The sequence below is a fragment of the Gambusia affinis genome, linkage group LG13, assembly GCF_019740435.1.
Source record: "Gambusia affinis linkage group LG13, SWU_Gaff_1.0, whole genome shotgun sequence".
Taxonomy (NCBI): Eukaryota; Metazoa; Chordata; class Actinopteri; order Cyprinodontiformes; family Poeciliidae; genus Gambusia; species Gambusia affinis.
This window is the reverse complement of record NC_057880.1, coordinates 6,615,504-6,635,039: the sequence shown is the minus strand read 5'-3', so window position 1 is coordinate 6,635,039 and position 19,536 is coordinate 6,615,504. Positions and strand designations below refer to the sequence as shown.

At 42.4% G+C, this 19,536-nt stretch overlaps 2 protein-coding genes across 6 annotated transcripts in view; one reads left to right on the top strand and one right to left on the bottom strand.

The window, feature by feature from the left end:
- The window catches only part of LOC122842499 (WD repeat containing planar cell polarity effector), an 88,779-nt gene extending 83,276 nt beyond the window's left edge, over positions 1-5,503 (top strand). For 2 of the 5 annotated variants that reach the window (XM_044136446.1, XM_044136447.1), the window contains 3 exons: positions 2,053-2,138; positions 3,334-3,365; positions 5,136-5,502. In XM_044136446.1, the coding sequence (XP_043992381.1) occupies positions 2,053-2,138; positions 3,334-3,365; positions 5,136-5,186 (169 nt within the window). In that variant the 3' untranslated portion in view covers positions 5,187-5,502. Of the gene's footprint in view, positions 1-2,052; positions 2,139-3,333; positions 3,366-5,135 lie in introns of all 5 variants that reach the window. The other 3 variants (XM_044136445.1, XM_044136443.1, XM_044136444.1) reach the window with 3 other exon arrangements.
- A 6,463-nt stretch (positions 5,504-11,966) lies between these two features.
- On the bottom strand, positions 11,967-17,903 carry otx1 (orthodenticle homeobox 1). The gene is made up of 4 exons (XM_044136442.1): positions 17,456-17,903; positions 15,460-15,649; positions 14,962-15,113; positions 11,967-13,776 (listed from the first exon to the last, which is right to left on the bottom strand). The coding sequence occupies exons 2-4, from the start codon at positions 15,554-15,556 to the stop codon at positions 13,030-13,032; spliced, it is 996 nt and encodes a 331-aa protein (XP_043992377.1). The 5' UTR covers positions 15,557-15,649; positions 17,456-17,903; the 3' UTR covers positions 11,967-13,029.
- Positions 17,904-19,536: the final 1,633 nt, after the last annotated feature.

Here is a 19,536-nt window from a genome sequence, read left to right as displayed (position 1 = left end):
CTGATTCCTGCTTTTGGAAGCAGGTCCACTTGATCCAAATCATTTATGCATTTGAACTGCGCCACAGTTCACTTCATCTGAGCCAAGACCCATATTTATAGCCGGACCAGAGTTCGCTTTTTTGGTCCCCATCAGAGTTCAATTATACATTCACACGTCCCCAAACGAACCAGACGTCCTAGACAAATGAACTGCAGTTTGATTAAAGCTTTCAGGGCTGCTGTGAATGCACTCTAAGGCTGTTTAGCAGAATAGCAGTGTGTCATGTCATTCAAAAAAATAAAATACAGATCTTTAAACATTTAGCTCTGCTCTCTATAAATAAAGTCTTCAGACACATTTGTTCTTTTTGTTAATTTATGCCTCCTCTTAGAGAGAGCACCAGTGGCCGGATGGTGGAGGAATGGCTTCCTCTCCCCTGTGAAACTTCAAAATGTCAAAGCCACATTGCTTCCACTTCTTAACGCTTCCAGTGATCCGAGATTTTAAAAGCCACTGGTCCAGTTCAGCGTCCGGAGTTCCTAACCAAGCTCTCCATCTCTGAGTTTAAAACAAATGGAAAAAAGAACGACTTGTTGAAAAAGTAGAGACACTGATAGAAGCGTCCATGACTCCATTATTACGGGACGGTGGGGGAGGGAAGTGATGGATACTGCATCTAGCATATCAGAGTATTTATATGGGATTTGGGTGTTTTAGATAAAAAGGCGCTCTTCATCCTCGTAGGCTTTCATGGCTGTTTGACTGTAACAGTGATGACTCTCTGAACCCCCACCTACCACTAAGCCTCCTCCATCCATCCCAAATCCCCTCCAATTTAAGCAATCTGGGTCCAGAGAGAGGTAAAGAGAGATGCTGCGGCCTAAGCTCCTTTTTTTAAACACTAAAGAAACAAGAGGAGGATAAAATATGTGGAAAAGAAGGTGACTTGGTGCCAGAATCTCCATCGTACTCCATCTTCCTCTACTCTGCTGTTAGGCTAAGGAAGCAGATTCCCAAAACCTCCCAAAAGACAATAGCCTCAGAGAGGAGCAAACAAAGCTCCTGCTTTTTTTAAAATTTCAATCACCCCCTCCTCCTTTAGAGGAAAAATTACTCTGAAGCCCCCCCACCTCCCCTTCTGTAATCTGGTCTCCAATGAAGTTTCATTGTTTCTCATGTGAAGCCAGTGGCAGCTTAGCCGAGATGGAGTAGGGGAGGCATTATAACGCCGGCACTTTCTCTCGTTTGTCTCGGCCAGAAAAGAGCAGCGGAGGAGAGGGGAGGTGAGCATAATGGCGGTTCGGGGGCTCCTCGCAGATTCCCGCATTCTCCAAATCTGACTCCACGCTCACGGTAGCGAGAGACAACGAGACGGAAGTCTGGGAAGCTTCCCAATGTTCCTTTGATGGCTGCTGGCCTCTGTTGTTCACCACACACTCCTCTGACAGAGGAGTGCAGAGACTGGGAGCGCTTGGCAGTTTCTCTCAGTGACGGCCAAACTTATTGTGAGGCTCAGAACCAACAAGGAGTTATGACACGGTTTCACTGTCTGATCAATCCGGAGAGTGAAAATCTATCGTCACAGTGGGAGTTGCTGTGGGCACAGAGATGTGAAGTTTGATAAACAACTTCCGGCTCCCGAAATTAACACCAGGAAGTCTGAGCTGATGGCAAAGGCAATGACTGTTTCATTTCAATCAGAGAGTGATAAAGATGAGGAGGCTGGCAGAGTAAACTAGGTAAAGATGTTCAGGACCAGTTCAGGTACTGAGGCTGAACTGGTCCCGGGGTCTCTAACCAGAAACACAGAAGAACAGTCGATCAGAACTACGGATCACAGTCTGAGTGACTACAGAGTGGAACCACATCCATCCAACCAACCAACCAAACAACAACCAACCATCCAACCAACCATCCAACCCACCGACCAACCAAACAACCAACTGGTCAACCAACCAAACAACCAACTGGCCAACCTGACAAAGCAACTTATCAACCAGGATTAAAGTCTGTCTTTCTGTGTTTAGCAGATGTGTACCCAACTAATCATGCTGTGTTGTTGTTCTTTAGAGCCGATCAACGGACCAGACAAAGGAGACCAGAGTCCGTCCATGTGGCGGTCAGTCTGGATCTGCTCAGAGCACTGAGACAGACAGGTGGGTCTTCTTCGGGTCGGAATCAGAACATAACAAAACTGTAGCTCAAACAAACACAGCAGCATGCAATGCTTTGAAAAAGTATTCCCCCACTTACATATTTCTTTAGTTTAATCTTTTTTGCCACACATAATTGTTTCAGATTATCAAGCAAATGCTTATGTCAAACAAAGATGAGCCTCAAACACTGTCTGTGAAAACTAGCAGTGATGTTTTTTCCATTCCTTGGACCTGTTAAGGTGTGCCAGACCGTCTCAATCAGATTAAAGTCTAGATTTTGACTAGGACCGTCCAAATCTTTCATTTTGTTTTCAAAAAGTCTCGATTTCATTCTATTCTATGTTTTTTTTTTTTTGGTAAATGCGATACTGTCTTTTGGTCAGTTGTGAATTTTGCCCTCAGTTTCTCCACCAGATGCCATTTTTTTGTTGTTTTCCTTATTGTTGAATGATAAACTCTGGGAAAATCAGGCCATCGGTGCTCCAGATGATGCTTTGAAACTTTAAAAGCTGCTCCCTACATTTCCTCTGGCTGTCATCATCTTATATTTTTAATCTGTTTGATGATCAGAAACATGCAAGTGCAAGAAAGTCTGAAAGGTGGCAAATATCTTTTTCTCAACCTAAGCAATGTTTAATTGTGACCGCCGGTTGTGTTCTACAGAGAAATGCAGATGCTTGTTGAGGACTTTAGGAGCTCTCGGTGCTCACACACCAACACTTCTCAAGCGACATTTCTGCTTGTACCGCTCTCTGAACTTGGCCTCAGTGCTTTCAAACATCTGAGCTCACTAACCGGTCTCTTAGAAAACCTCCAGTAAAAAACCATCGCTTCTCGTCCTCTTCTCACTGCTCTTTATGTTTTAATAATTCCATTTTATTTGCAATTGTCTCGGCACCAAATCGCTCTGTCGCTCCATAATCCGGACTGTAGGCTATTGAAAGCAAACATTAGCATCGGCGTCTTCTGTTTAAGGCATGCTGGGGTTTTAATGTCAATCACAACCTGATTAGCGCTGAGCTCAAGGAGGGGGAGATCACCATAAGTGACAACGTGCTTTTTTTATTTACATTCGTTAAAAGCCAGAAAGACGACATGTTGGACTCTCTGAGCAAACGTGTGAACTGTTTACTGTTGAAGTGTCACTGTTACTACAGCAGCCATATTCTGCTGTTTTATGCTTCTGTTTATGCAGGAAGCAGTGGCGGCAACAGAGAAGGAGGGAACGTAAGTAGACTGACAGAAGTGTTCGTAACCCAGTGATGTTAACAAGTCGTTGTTTACGAGTTCAAGTCAAGTCTCAAGTCATCTGTATTTGAGTAACACGCAGTCAAAATTCAAATCATTTTATCTGGCATGATGCTTCTGCTGTATGGTTTGCATAGAACGCTACATTGTGTTATATAAGGAATGATCATTAGCTTAAACTGCTAAATAACAAATACAGTTAAAGTAAATCACACAAAAATGTTTTCTTGTGTCTGTTTTTCTCCAAACAAGTTTTTTTTTTTTTTTTACCAAAACTGACATAGTTGATCCAACATTCACTGTGATCTTCTGTCTTTTCCTCTAAAAGAAAAATGAGGACTGTGAAATAAAAATCAAAACTCTGTCTTTAAAAACAGAATTTAAATTTAACAAAAATGATCCTGACATAAAAACCCTGACAGTAACAACTTTTAGTCTTTTAATGGACTGGACGGGACGCAAACAGAGCTGCCATTATTGTGATGGTTTACACGCCACATGCGCAAACGTTTATGTCTGAGACAGAGAAGAGACGTAAGCAAATCAGAAAAAAACAAGAAAAACAAGATTGTGAGCCATTTTTTAAGGGGGCAGAATTATGTTTTTCAAAGCACATAGTATAATTTCATAACTCAATCAAGTAATTATGTTCACTTCAGTTGTTACAAAATGCAGTATATATCAAATATGACAACAGTGCCTCTCTATGCTTTCACTTCATTTAATGAGCTCAGCAGATGTGCAGTTCCACCAGATGTTTGCTAATGGCTTCTGGCTAGTCTGAAGGAGCTGAGTGGGGGCGTCTCAGGGTGGTGCAGCAAAATGGTTTCTATGGGAGATTTAATGGATTTCTCAGACATCCATGAAAGAATCAAAGCAGCACTCCAGTGTGTTTTTGATGAGGGAATAACATAACATGATGTAAAGCTCAAACGAGTCAGTTTTAATCAGTACCGCCATCGCTGTCATAACCCTTATATTTAGTCACATAGCATGAGTTTATTTATGGAGACTTTATATCATAGACCAAAGAACAAAGTAGAAAGCTATGGGAGAAAATTGTAGAGAAGCTAAAGTATGGCACAGCCACAAACTTACCAATACGTCTCCCTCCACCTAAATGTACCGCTCAGCTAAGGAGAGTATTATTTAGAAAAGCAGCCTGTGGCAACTCTGGAGGAGAACCACCGCTCAGGTGGAAGAATCTGTTGTCATGGTGATTAATAGCCGTGCTCTTTACAAATCTGGCTGTTGTAGAAAAATGGCGTGTTGAAGAAAATACATAAGAAGTCTTTTTTTAAAGTTTGCAACATGCCTCAAGTGGGACATGCATCACATGTCATCATGCACGGCTCAGACGAAGCACAACTCAAACTTTCTAATGCTAAATACTACATGTGGCAGAAAACTGACGCTGCACATCACCCTGAACACACCATCCACACCAGATCAAGATTCTGTGGTCAGACTGGTGGTCCTCTGTATTTAGTCTCTAGAAAAGTTGGCAGAGGCACCGATAGACCATTAGACCAAGAGATGATTGGCTCAAGTGGGCCGACCAGAAAGGCAGCCCCCCTTTGCAACATTTTTAACAGTCTTTTTCCTTCCATGTCACAAAATATGAAGAAATTAATGCTTTTTCCAGGTACACAGGATTTGCATGTTCATGCTGCACTTATAAGAGCTTATGAAAGTAAACTGATGCATGACAGATGACAATAAATGGTGTTTCTGTTCCTTGTCTTCCAGGATGATGAAGACCCCGGGATGCTCCATGTAGTTCATTTAGGAATGGTTTGAAAAAAAAAAAGATTTTATTCCCAAAACGAGACAATATACTATTATATCCTCCTTATGTATCCCAATAGATGCATGTTTTTATTTGCAAAGAAGGATGCTTATCTGAAATGTTATTTAAGCAAAACGGAATGTGCACAATTAAAAAATATTCAGTTGATCATATACATTTTTTATAGAGCGTCTAATAAAAACATGGACAGTTTTCCTGGTACAAGTACATCAAAACCTGCCACTCACCAACCTGAATAAAATAAAGACTTTTTGTGTTAATAGTTTATGTTGGAAGCGTCCCCTTGCATGTGTGTCTGTGAGTGTACTCTGTAAATGTGTGTCGGTGTGTGTGTGTGTGTGTGTGTGTGTGTTTTGGCCGAGATTACGGGCCGCAGTTTTATTCATGAACGGGAGCCAGGCAGCGCCTTTAAAGCATCCGTCTTGCGGAGCCGGAGCCCCTTTCCTGAACAGCAGCCACGGCCGTGTCAGAGCTGTCGACGCGCTGCTCTCGCCGACTAATCTGACAGCGCCGCGCGAGCTCTAATCCCTCACTGTATCGTAATCTATTTACTTTGCATTCTAAGAGGATTTCCACAAAAAAAAAAAAAAAAAAAAACATACAAGAAGTGATGCTGGAAATGGACAGAAGATCGACGAGGATGCTTTTCTGCTTCTTTTTTTTTCTTCTTCTTCTTCTTCTTCTTGTTTTGTTGACTTTAAAAAAAATCATTGTATGTTTTCCGGGTAGTCAATCCAACAAGCGAGCGACGGCTGAAAGGAATTACATTTGTGACTGATACTAATACTTCTCTTAGGTAAACATCAGGGTTTTGTGATGTTTCCCCTCTGATGATACAGTCGCACTGCAGAGGCAGCTGCCGATAAGTGGCATCTGTCAGCGCGCGCGCGGCATCTCTTGACACGTTTATAATTTGCAAACCAAGACTGCGTCATCTGCTGATTGTTCGACGTGACAGCTTCGAGAAAAGCTGCAAAATTGCCTAAAAAGGCGAGCCGCTCTCCCCCGCGCGCCGTCACATGTTTGACACACAAACGGTGAAATCTCATCACACAAATTAAACAATGTAACGCAGACGAGTAATAATAATAATAATGATAATAATAAAAACAAAGTGAGGGTACCACACGGTCTCCTCAGTCACCCCTTTGAGCAATTATGTCGGCTTTGTGAAATCACAAATGCTTCATTTAAAACGCGGCCAGCAGCTTTATTGTAAAACACTGCCTCAGATCTTTGCCATCCGTGATGACTTGCAGAGATAGGCTTATTAGTGGTATTAACATACTGCGCGGGGGGCTGGAGCTGCGAAACGGCCTTGTTAACATTTTGGAAACGAATCAAGCCTCCAGCACTCAGGTTATCTGCCTCTTTTTTTTTCTTTTTTTTTTTTTTTTTGCCTCCTCAGTGCAACAGCTGTGTAGAGTTTCTGCAGAAGCCTTAGCACCTAATGATGTCTCCCTCCCGCCCCCTGATTGGACCACCCCTCTCCCCCTGAGGGCGGACAGGGCTCCACTTAAGGGTTTATTTCTGATGGGCACAACTCAAATGTACCAAAATATCATAGGAAAGCGTGTCAGGGCCATTCTAGACATCAAATAGACAGATTATTGAATTTGAGTTCAAATAAGTTGGTTTTATTTTGCCATTAGTAGCGATTTAATAGCTTAAATTGAAAAAATGTCTCCTTGTCAATCTGAAAGCACACAAATAATTGGATGTAATGAATAATTATTTTTTTCTCCAAATCATTTTATAGCTAATAAAATCAGATTTCTTCTTCATTTATAGCCAATAATTTACTCCCTTATTTATCCAGAGTTATTGTTGGATAACTTTAGATTCGTACAATTTCTGAGGATCCGGTCACGAATGAGGCTGGATGATTTTAGACGTCTTCCTTTGTAAACATACATTTGTCACTGAAGAGAAAAAGAGCTGGAAGAGGAAAAGTGGCAATCGGTTTTCACACAGGCTCTGTGTGAAACGTCGAGGCCCTCGGGCCAACAAGCCCCCATTAAGCTCTCCCAGATCTGGAAGAGGGAGAAGACAAGTCGGGACGAGGGTCTGCCGCATCCCTTTCACATGAGATAATTCCCCTCAAATACCTTCCTAATCCATCCCTGCTCTCCAAGATGCGACTGATTTTACAAGGAAGGAGACTAGGAAGCGAGGAAGTCGTCGGGACAAGCAGCCGTCATCTGAGGTTTCATCTGAAGGGAGTGGTCTGTTTTAGAAACCGCAGAGAGCTGCGCTGCTACCAGACCAGTTTAGTCTGATTTTCCCACCAGGTGAAGCGGAGCAGGAAGGAAGTGGTTTGTTTGCTCCGTTGACCTTAGAACAGCTGTTTACTTCTGTTTTACTGCCCCATGTTTGAACTTCTGGGACGTTTCCATCACCTGGTTCCATCTGTGGTTAGCATGCTAACAGTTTGGCATGAGTGTGAATGCTTTGGACAAGGAACGTCAACAATAATGTGTTTATCACCGTTTTAATTACATTTTTAAAGACCATACTGGTTATTCACAGTCTAAGGTGGCTAAAACATTAGCATACAACGACTGAAAATGCTAAAGAGCTAAATCTTTGCTTTTTATCTTACAAAATATGCACTGGGGAGAAATTGTTAGCTTCACTGCTACTCTGCAACTGTAGGAAAACATGTCGGGTCTTTTCGTAAAGTTAGTTTGTGCTTCAAATCTGGCCTGATTGTTGCTATTTTGTTTGATTCTCATCTCCCTTCAGTACTCCATCTGGGCTTTCTCCCACTGAGCAGGATTGCTCTGGTAGGATTTTCTCCGGGTCAGTCAGCGAACAGAAGGAGAAGTTGTGAATATTTAATTAACAGCCATTTTGTTTTGCTCTGTACTTCTCTTTTCACATCGGATGATGGTTGCTTACAGCACAGGCAATTTCTGAACGTCGAACTGACACATTATGTAAATCGCGGGTAAATGTTAACAATTAGATAAAATGTTAAACTTCAGTTTCTCAATAGCCGAGGATCCAGACCTTCTGTATGAGTCAAAACATCAAACAAGGGGCTAGTTTTTTTACTGGGCTAGTTCAAATCAGGCTAATCTGTGACAATTTGAAGTTTATTCTTGTTCACCCAAAGCAGCACAACAAAGACAGTAAGTAGCCTCTGTAATATGCAGAGCACTTTGTCCGTGACTACCAACTTCAGAACGATGCATTTTTGCTTTAAATTGCTCAACATCAAGTTTTAGGGCAGATAAAGTGTGTCTCAACAAATTGCTAGAGCGTTGCTGTTTTTCTTTTCACACTTGTGACTTTGACCAAAACAACACGATTCGCTTTTTTCTTTTGTAGCTTGTGTTCAAATGCTCATGTTAACATGTTTTATTTTGGTCACCATCGTCAATCAAAAGCTTTCAGGCCGCGATGTTTTCAATCAGACTTCTTGTCAAATCCCTGCAACAATTCGACGGTGAAGAATTCCCGATGGTAATCAGGCTGCAGGAGTTGTCACACCATTTGGAAACCGTTTATCAGGTACAGTTTTGTCCAACCGGTCTATCTGGTGTAAGTGGACCAGATCTCCCAGCACACTTAAGGATCAGGTAACCAGAGTCCTTTAAGTCCTCCCAACTGACAAAAACAGCAAGCACTCCAACTCTTCATCTTCTCAATCTTATGGAGCGAGCACCAGCCCCACCAGGAACTTTATGAATGCTCCTGGAGGTTTTTGGAAACGTCAGCTGTTGGACTTTGCTCTGTTTTTTTCTCATCTTGGTTAAGTCTGGATTCTGAAACGTACAGCAAAGAAACCGCAAAAGAGAACCAAAGAAACGTGCTTCCATCAAGGGAAGAGGCAGGTAACCTTGTCGGACAAAGCAAAGAAACCAGAGACGGCAGCTCGGTCTACACCCATGTCGCTGTACAGTTGACCCCAGATTAACCTCTCAGGTAAATATAATCCTCTGCATTGCTTCTCACCGCTGTAGTCAATGAAAGATGAGCGTGGAAATGGAAGACAACGGTCCCAGCACACCGACCACTATCAAGGCCTTCGAGATCTTTCAAAACCCAAAACTCCGGAGCATTGATCTGGATTTGTCTTCGGTCTCTCCCTCTGTAGAAACATAAGCACTGATGCAAATGTACAGCGCAGCCTGGTTCCAGTTCATCTTCTGGTCAAAGTGTGAACAAAATGTCAGCAGGTTCCAGTCCACAACTTCACCAGAGGAGGAGAGGCTAAAGGGTTAAATGGTTAACAACAGGCCAGCAGCAATCGATGAGGTCACTGAACAGAGTTTGAAGTCAGCTGGATTAAAACGCTGACCTCCTTTTCAGGTACAGCAGGACCAGCAAACGTTTCAGCTCTCTGCTAGAAGAATCTGTGTTAACGTAAGTCTGGCAAAAGCTCTGGTCGTGAGCCGCGCTGCTTTGAAAACGCAGCCTCACCTTAAACCCTCTCAAAGCCCTAAAACAACATGGATGCTGCTGCCAAGAGCTGCAGCCAAGAGGGAAACGCTGTGAGCGGACGGCGGCGTCAGCCGAGCAGCTTTTGTAAAGACGGTTTTTTTTTGTTCTCACTCCTTTTTTGTGTTTCAGAGTTCAGACGAGGCCGTTTTGTCGGGGCTGATGTTTCCTCTTCTGCTTTCAGCATCTTGAGGTGAAACCTGATGAATCAGGCAGTGAAAGGAAAATATCTGATGGCAACAACAAAATAAACATCCCCCCCCCCCCCCACACACACACCCCCTTGTTTTGTTTTAATCACTTTAACATTTTTTTCACAACTTTCCCAAAAAGCAGGACATAAAAAATAACTTGTAAAATTTTTGATTAAGAGTTTAGGATGACTTTGTGTCTCTAAAAGTTGCAAAGCAAAGTGATCAAAATCATGAAAATAAAGTTGTTTTATAAAGAAAATCTGTCATTTCTGTTTGTGTCGACACCAGGGTTTAGTTTTTCTGTATTTCTAACAGACGACTCAAGATTTGATTTTATTTCAAATATGAATGTAATTTATTTTTACTCAAAAATCAAATTCTCCAACATTTTTATTCATCATTTTAAAACGTCTTTTAGAAGAAGGTTAACATCCATCTGGGTGACTAAATCCTAACTTTTGACGCTATTTTATTAAACGCCAAATTGCTGAAGAGTTTATTTGTAATTATTACAGATCTCCATAATTGTCTTTTCTTTAACCCCATAGTTGCTGCGCCAGCATTAAATTCGCGGACGTGATGAAGGATCCTGCGCGTAAAACACCCAAAATAATAGAAAAACAAAACATTTGTACTTTACTCTGTAGAATAATTATCTCAAATTTTTTACTCGTAGTGGTTATTTTTTTTTCTTTCAACCAAGCTGTTAATCCGTCTTCCTCTCTTTCTGACCCTGATCCTCTTTTTCTTTTTCTTGCACATGCAGACAAATGTTTTGTTTTCTGTTTGGTCGCAGCTGCCTCGTGAAGAACCTGTGGCTCCTCACAACTCCTCAAACGAGTCGCGCAAGATTGATCCGCAAATGTTTGTTTGATGCAAATCCGAACAAATCCGCCGCTGTTGGTGGACATTGCGCGGCGCTTGTTTGCGCGTCTTGACGCAAACACGTTTTTGATGTTCCCCGTTCGGCCGATATTTATTCAGCTGCTGCGAATCTGATCTACATAAACAGAGGCGAGAGCAGCAGCTGGACGCTCTCCCTGCAGGCAGAAAGGCCCGGATCGATCAGGCCGCTGATCTGATCAGATTTAAAAGGTTTTGTTGTTTTTATGTTGTTTTCTTCTTTTTCAGCTCGCTGGCCTTTAAAAATGACGCAAACTCTTACTCTTGACCTTTTGTTTGGTTTGAAGCGTTTTGAAAGGCGTCATTTAGCTAGAAGTTAAGGGAGGTAATTTCACCATTTTTTTTTTTGTTACAATCGTTTAAAAAAAACCATAACCTTAAAAATTAATATCTTCACAGTTAATTTTAACTTTATAAAGCATATTTTGTCAAAGATGCTTTATGAACATATTTGACAAAAATAAATAAGAAAAAAGCAGGATAAAAAGTTTGAGGAGAGAATAAAAGTTGCTTTAACACACCCATGAGTTAACAGGTTCTTCCGCTCTCTGCGGCCTCCGGACGCCATTATTATTATCATCATTATTATTAATTATTATTATTATTATTTTGTTACCTCTCGCCGTCTTTCTGTTGCCTGTGAGAATAAACGCATCAAACACACTCTTACATGTGACCCCCCTGAACCTGGCTCCACCTCCGTAATTACCGCATCAGAGGCCCCGAGATTCCTGCGGGTTATTTTGGAGAAACCAGGAGTAATTATCACGCAATTACTGCGCTGCATTCAATTACGCCTCGATCAAATGTCTTCCGGCTTCCTCTCTTTTTTTTTCTTTTAAACGGCAGAGTCAAAATAAAAATAAATAAATACCCTTAGCCTCCCTAAAGCAAGGAGAGACGTTAGTGTTTCAATTTAAGGCAGGCAGAGAGGATTAAACATCCGCTCTCTAAAATGGAAATGCGGGCCCTACATGCGTTCAAGGCTTGTTTTAATTACGCACTAATTTGCATTTACCCCGCTCTAATTAGAGAGAAACAAAATAAACAGGCCTTTAAATAAAAGTGTGACTAGTTCAAATGAGAGAAAACAGCACTGTGGATTTTGTAATTTTCGGATGTACAAGCATCTAAAAAAATATTAATTAATAAATTATTAAAAAAAATAAATAAAAAAAGCTCCCCGCTGGGAGTCAAACTGAGACAGAATCCACTTATGGAAAATTAATTTGGACTTAAGGGATCTTTATTGGATGAACATGTATGCAAGTGTGGTTGCCTTTAAGATACATTCAACATCTCACTCTCTTTTGGAGCATTAAATCCCCCCCACCCCCCTACTTCCAAAAACAACAACAATAATAATAATAATAATAATAATAATAATAAAAACACAAAAAAAAAAAATACTTTGACCCCACAATTAAGCCAAGTGCTGCGGTTCAAACATGTCCACAATGCTCAAGAGAGGAGATCTGGTTGGAAAATGTAGAGGCTGGAAAAACGTCTGGATCTGGTCTGATGCCTTTTTTCCCCCTTTTGTTAAATCCAAGACATCCAAGATTTTTAAGTATTTTTTTCTGAATAAAACCCCATGTGAAAAAAAAAAAAAAATTCATGGCCAATTTGTCATCTTTGGAATATTTAGAAAGATTTACATAGCGTGATTTTTGTTTTTTTTTTCTCCCAAAGTTGTTATAAACAATTTTAAATTCAGACAAAGAAAAAGAAAAAAAAAAAAAAGAAAGAAACTAAACATGGTCACTGTAACTGACCCAAATAGTATTTACATACTTCAGCTCCGTGATGCAGCTGACTAAAAATCTCTGTTGTCCTAAAATAACAAATTTGAGAAATAAAAACTGTACAGAATCTGAGAGGGTTGGAGGTAAAAGGGGCAGGAGGGCAGTTTGTTTCCCCGGCGGTGCAACGGAGGGGAAAATATTCCTCCCGTCCAGAGGGCTGGTGGTCGAAGGAGTTTGTCCGAGTCGTGTTTGGTAGAACAGTTTAAGCTCCTCCACATTTTCAGAAATCGCCTCAAAGCTGCTCCTGATGCTCAACGGGAATTTTTTGATTTTTTGATTTTTTTTGTCACTTTTTCTTCTTTTTTCTTTTTCTCTATGATGCGGAGGACAAGCGGGGAGAAGAGCAGTTCGACTGCTGAGCATGTCGATATGGTTCATAAACTCTTTGTTTTTAATAACAAGCAACGAACTAACAGAAGAGGGGGCAGCAGGAAAAGAAGCCAAGAAGAAGACGAACAAAAAATAAAAAAAGTTAAAAAGTTGAATCACAAGACCTGGAACCTCCAGGAGGCCTGGTCTTTGTAGTCCAAGCAGTCCGTGGCGTTAAAGTTGAGTTTCCACGACGAGGCCGCCGTCTGCTCTTTGTAATCCAGGCAGTCGGAGGAGTTGAAGGCCAGGCTGGAGCCGCCGTAGGCCTGGTGGTGGTGGTGGTGGTGGTGCCCCGACGACTGGCTGATGTGGTGGTGCGGGTGGCCGGACATGGAGGAGGCCGTCATGGGGCTCAGCTGGTGGGGGTGGTGGTGGGAGTGCATGGGCGCCAGGTAGGAGCCACAGTCTACGCTGCTGAAGTAGGAGCTGGAGGGGCCCGGGTAGCCCTGGCCGTAGCCCGGCGTCTGGTTGTAGGACATGGGGTAGGAGGTGGCGGCGGCGGCCGAGCCCGACACGGACCGCTGCATGCAGGAGGCGTTGGACGGGGGTCCCGGCTCGGGAAGCGGGGCGACGGCAGCAGCGGGGGCGTTTCCCGGAGAGATGGCGGGGCTCCAGATGGACGAGACGGTGCTGATGGAGGTAGAGGTGCTGCTGAGCGCTGCGGGCCCCGTGTGGTTGGTGGACGAGGTGGAGGAGGAGGAAGAGCCGGCGCTGGAGACGGCGGGAGGGGTGAACTGACCGCTGCTCTCCGAGCCGGTGCTCTCCCGGGCCGGAGAGGACTTCTTCTTGGGCGGCCTGGCTTTGGCGCTGCTGCCGCTCTGCTGCTGCTGGCGACACTTGGCCCTCCTGTTCTTGAACCACACCTGTACGCAAACGCACACACACAAAAACACACACACACCAAGCAGGAGTTACCAACCACCATGAAACAAATAAAGGGAAAAACTCCTAGGCCCTGCTGGGAGTACATTATGGAGGAAAATTGAGGGTTATTATCCATCAAGGTTCATTTCCACCTCGGCCCCTTGGCTTGGACCAGCCAGGGGTCTAATTTCATACCTGGTAGACGGCTCTAAGATAACAGGCTATTGAGTTTCACCACACAGTGGGGTAACTCTAGAGCACTGAGAGGGTAGGATCTTGTAGAGCATTTTGTTTCACACACACATTCTGAAAATAACTCAAACTGTGAGACAGCGGCCTGGGCTCCCCCATTATGCCTTTTAAGAGTAGTATTTGTCTGGCATTGTGCTGCTGCGCTTAAATGTGTGTGCAGTATTTCCAGGGAACGGTCTTTTTCTTCCTGCATTTCAGATCAAATTACAGCAAACATCAACCTGCATTAAATATATATATATATATATATATATTATATACATGTAATACACTGTTAACGTATGAGCATTCATGAGCAAATATGCAGAATATTATGAAGTTTTTCTGTTAGCTAAACTAAAGTGGTGCAGGTAACTCAACTAGACCAATCCCCCAGCATAATAATCCAGTTCTATAGCCTCTGATCTAAAGTGGTTACAGTAACGTTCCCATTAACTAATGAGCCAATCTTCTAATTAATTTAGTCACAAATTAAGCTCTTATTGCTTCACTGGCTAATTACTTGACTCAGAGACTGTCCAATCATAAAATTAATCTAAAATACTGGGGGGAAAAGAAAAAGAAAAAAAAAAAGTTTCATCAATCAGGTTTCTCGGATTTTAGTAATTAATTATTAATTATCTTAAGAATGTGTAGAGAAGGGATTCTGTGACATTTTTTACGTGAAAATGAGGAAAATATTAAAGATAATCTGGGATATAAACTAGCTGGCTGGCTAACGATTACCCGATGAATGTTCTGGATTAAATGACGTCACTAACAGTCAAAATAATCTCATTCATGCTCTTTACAATTTATTAATAATATTAAAAACAGCGAGTTTTTTCTGGGTGCAATAATAAAATATGTTTGTAATAAAATTACAATTTGCTTCATTTTTTTAACTATTCATCCCCCCCCTCCTGAATTCGGGATGTCTTATTTTAATTCACCTGAACTCGGGACTCCGGCAGGTTGATCTTCAGCGCCACCTCCTCCCGCATGAAGATGTCCGGGTACCGGGTTTTGGCGAACAAAGCCTCCAGGACGTCCAGCTGCGAGCGGGTGAAGGTGGTCCGCTCCCTTCGCTGCTTCCTGGGAGTCGCTGCGGGGGAAAACAGGCGCGGCCATTAGGACGAAACACGGTGAACAAACGCTGGACGTCACACTCGCTGTTGTGAAATTAACTCCGCTGGAGTTGGGAAATAAAAGCCGAGCTGGCTAAACTGCAGCCAAGTAGTTTCATTTGAACTACTTGCCCGAAGACCTTAAAACAAATTTAGAGTGTATTTCCCCCCCACACACACACATTACCAACATTTTCCCCCAAATAAATTCTCCATAAATAAATAAAAATTAGCGCGAGCAATTACAGCAGCTAAATTAAGCATCTAGCTTAATTCATTTCGCCGGTTCTCGAGCAGCTTTAACCAAAGTGCCGGGGCTCCTACCTGGATACCCCACCGAGGGGTGCAGCAGGTCCATGGCAGCGCCGCTCAGCCCCAGGCCATTGACCCCATAGGGGGGCTGTTTGAGGTAGGACATCATGCTACAGGCGGTCACTGCTCCACCCAGCTCAGGCCAGTGGTTCAGCTTCCCCCGATGCTGCAGCTTGACGGAGCAGGGGACCGATTCAAGTTACTGCACAGAGAATAATAATGATAAAAACAACAATAACAATAATAATAATAATAATAATAATAATAATAATAATAATAATAATAATAATAATAAGTCTAAGCGAGGCCTTTTGTCTGAAATTTGTCCGACATTCAAGCATAAATATTATGGCGTTAATTGGTCTTACAAAAAGTTACATTTTTATATTGGCTTTTTTTTGGGGGGGGGCAACTTAAGTTGAAAGACAATTAAATACAAACGCACAATTACAAACATCCAAATAAATATTTTTATGTCTCCATAATAAACACGGGATACATTGCACTGTTTAATCATCACGCTCCATAAACACAACTAGGCTATTAGTCGTTTATTAGGACTTTCATGAAAAAAAACATCAACAAAAAAGTTGACGTGCGTTTGACAGCCTCCACAACTCGCCTCTTAAAAACAATTTAAAAACAGGATTTATAATAATATCCCTGCTTTAAATAGTGAAAGAGAAAGAGAGAGGTGCTGGAGGAGCCCTGCAGGTTTAGATGTAAAGTTCTGATTTCCGTGTTAATTTGGTTAGATTACGGCAGCATTTATCTCCGTTTATATGGCTGGAATTATCCACGTCATCCATTTTAAATTATATAATTTACAACGCAGAAAATACTCTTTAAAAATGTATGCAGTGCTCTATAAAACAAACTTTCACAAAAAACAAAACAAACCTGCAGCTCAGCCGAGTCAAACTCCAGTGTGTGTGTGTGCGTGTGTGTGTGTGTGTGTTATGGTGTGTGTTGAGTAGCTCTGCTCTGACGAAAACACTTGCACGTAATATTAAATATAAGTAGGTCAGGGATGCGTTTGATATTAAATTAATGATGCAATCAGGAGCCTTTCTGGAAATTGGTCCTTATTTTTAATTTTGTTATTTTTTTTCTGGTTGTTGTTTGTATTAAACCACAAGCAGGATTCCCTGCAGCCATTTGCATTAAAACACACACAGAGAGGCACTCAGTCTAAAACGTGCAGTAAAATAAATAGAATAAATTAATGCAAACCAGATTAAATAATAATAATAATAATGAATTAGACACATTTACTCCATAGAAATTTGTAATTTTGTAGACGTACTTAACGTTAAGGTGTTTAAATTCACTCTACTGAATTTAAACTTTGAATAAGTTCTAGATGGAATAAAGATTTTAAAACAACTCCTTTGGACTCCCAGAGGCCATAATTCCCCGCAAAATCTCACCCCAAACGCAGCCCTGCAGTGTGAAGTGTGGATTAAATTAGCGCGACTATTTCTAACAATCAGCAGCCTGACTGGCCGAACCGAAGCCCAGCCAAGCCGACGTGTATTGCGGTCGTGGCGGGCCGGAGAGGAAAAGAGAGGAGAGGACGACATCTCGGTGCAAATGAACTCCATTAGAATTTAGATTAGACCTCCGGGGAGAGACAGAGAGAGAGACAGAGCGCTTCACAAGGGCTCTTATCAGAGAAATAAATTAACAAAAACCAAAACACGCCTCTCCAATCATCTACAGAGTGCTTCACACGCTTTAATGGCCAATTGCGCTTAGAAAGGCAGAAAAAAAAACCTCAAAGGGAAGAATTGGAATTGAAATGTGAAAATTATCTTCACTCCTGGAGGAAAGTTGATTCGGCTGAAGCTGAAGGTCCTTCACTTTGCGGTATTAATTGATATATCTGCGGAAAATTCTTACGCAAATTGAATTAGATTTTGTCACCAAAACTTCAACAAAAAAAAAAGAAAAAAAAAGAAAGTTGAAGTATTAAAAGTGAGAGAGAAATAAAAAAATAAAACTTTACCTTGTTTTACTCCTTCCTTCTTTCTTTCTTTCCTCCCGAGACCTCGGAGCGCAAGAGGCGAGTACAATTATCCAGTAGGAGGAAGCCTGCCGAAGAAGTCGCAGACTTGCTCAAAACCAAACAGTGCGCAAAGCCAGCGGCATCACGGGATATATATGTATATATATATATATATATTTTAAAAAAAGAAAAAAAAGAAAGGAGGCGCAGACGGGCTCAGCGCGTCCTCGCCGCGGTTCCGGGCGATTTTACGGCCGCACAAATCAAACTCATTTGCTTTTTTCAGGGGGGCTCGTCGTCGTCTGTCAGGCTGTTAAAGGTGATTTCTAATGGAGACGGATGGAGATTGATCACCTTCTCTCCGCCCCGCGCCTCTATGAGCGGAGGATCACCTGCGGGATCCGCCTCCCGCAGCCAATCACAGAGCGACTGTGGCCGCGACGGACGGCGCGGGCCGCCAATGAGCGCGCGGAAAAAACACATTGGTGAGAGGGGGGAGGAGAGGGGAGGGGAGGACACCGCCTCCTTTTCTCCCACCGCCCACCCCTCCACCTCCCGCTGCACCTCCTCCACGGTCCGACCACGGAGAGCAGGGGGAAGAAGCTCGGAGGCTTTTATGGAAGATGGAAACGAGTCAGAGGCCCGAGCAGCGGCAGCAGCAGCAGCAGCGGCAGCAGCAGCAACAGCGGCAGCAGTAGCAGCAGCGGCGGCTGCAGCAGCAGCAGCAGCGGCGGCTGCAGCAGCGGGCCTGCCGCTCCGCTGTGCGCCAGAGTGAGTGCGCAAACTGGAACCAACTGAATCTGAAGACCCAGGCAAGGAAGTGACAGAGCACTTGAAATAAAACTAAACATGTGGGATTTGTTTTTACTGATAGAAAACGCCAATTGCTGTTATGTTTTTTTTGTTTGTTTTGTTTTTCTTTTCTTTAAGCGTCACATCATCTCCAAATCTGGGATTTTTATACCAAACGTCTAGAAATAACGGAGGGAAATTTTGCCATTTTGAGGCCCAAATCCGGTTGTTTTTTTTTTTTGTTTTTTTTTTAAATCTCCTTTTCAAATCTTTAAAAAAATGAAAATAAAAAATAAAAAATGAGGAGCGATGAAACCAGGCGGAGAGAAGTTCAATTTATCCATTTTGATTTTTATTGATACCCCCCTCCCTCTTTTTTCTTTTTCCTCCTCTACACACTCACACGCAGAGACAAATCTCATGAATATTAATGAGGTTTAATCCCCATTTAGAATTACATTTGAGGATGTTTGACGTAAAGTTTAATAGGGAAAGACCTCCAACTCACTGCGGAGGAAAGCGGGTTAAAAAAAAAAAGCAGAAGCTGCAGCCGCTCGAGCACGTTGATGTTTTAAAAAGCAAAACCTTTTAAGATGAATACGTTTGAAATTTCCGTCCATTTGTTGTTGAAGGTCAAAACAGGAAGGAAAAAAAAAACCCGCGTATTTCTTAAATGCATAAACAAAATGGAGTCAAGTGAAGGGGTGGAAATTACATCTTTACGCGTTAAAGCAGAGCACGCGCGAGGACTTTGACTAGACAGATAAATGCTGCAGGTTGTGTGTCGAGGCCTGCAGTGGTGATGCTTAAAAGGCGGCTTCTTTTTTTTTCCAACGCAGCCGCACAGGATCAAATCAGATCAAAATCAGACATGAAAGAAGCAGAGGAGAAATGAAAGGTGATTTGAAAGAGGTCAAAGCCTTCCCCGAACCTTTTCTGCATTTTATTTCTGAAGTCCAAGCAGTCAGAGGCCCGCCAAAGATCCAAATACCAGCACCCCTCCTGTTCACACCAGCACACACACACACCACACACACAGAGGCTCCGTTAAATTATGCAAAAAGGCCATTCAACAAATATGGCCTTCCCAACACAAAAGAGACGGCTTATTCTGACATTTCCCCTCACATTTCTTGTTTTTCCCCCCCTCTTCCTTTTCTCGATGTGAGACCTCCAGATAAACCCCCCTGAACAAGTATCAAGTTATCAAGTTGCACCAAGCTTTTTGTAATAAGAGCATTTTGTCTAATCCCAAATTGCAGTTGAATTTTCTTAATGCTGAGCTGGTA

What these genes read in the sequence shown, in the direction of transcription:
- otx1 (XM_044136442.1), bottom strand. Translation starts at nt 15,556, where the DNA reads ATGATGTCCTACCTCAAACAGCCCCCCTATGGGGTCAATGGCCTGGGG. An exon ending in CCCCTCGGTGGGGTATCCAG is followed by an intron (nt 15,114 to 15,459) that starts GTAGGAGCCCCG and finishes TTTCCCCCGCAG; the next exon opens with CGACTCCCAGGAAGCAGCGA. An exon ending in TGCCGGAGTCCCGAGTTCAG is followed by an intron (nt 13,777 to 14,961) that starts GTGAATTAAAAT and finishes GTTTGCGTACAG; the next exon opens with GTGTGGTTCAAGAACAGGAG.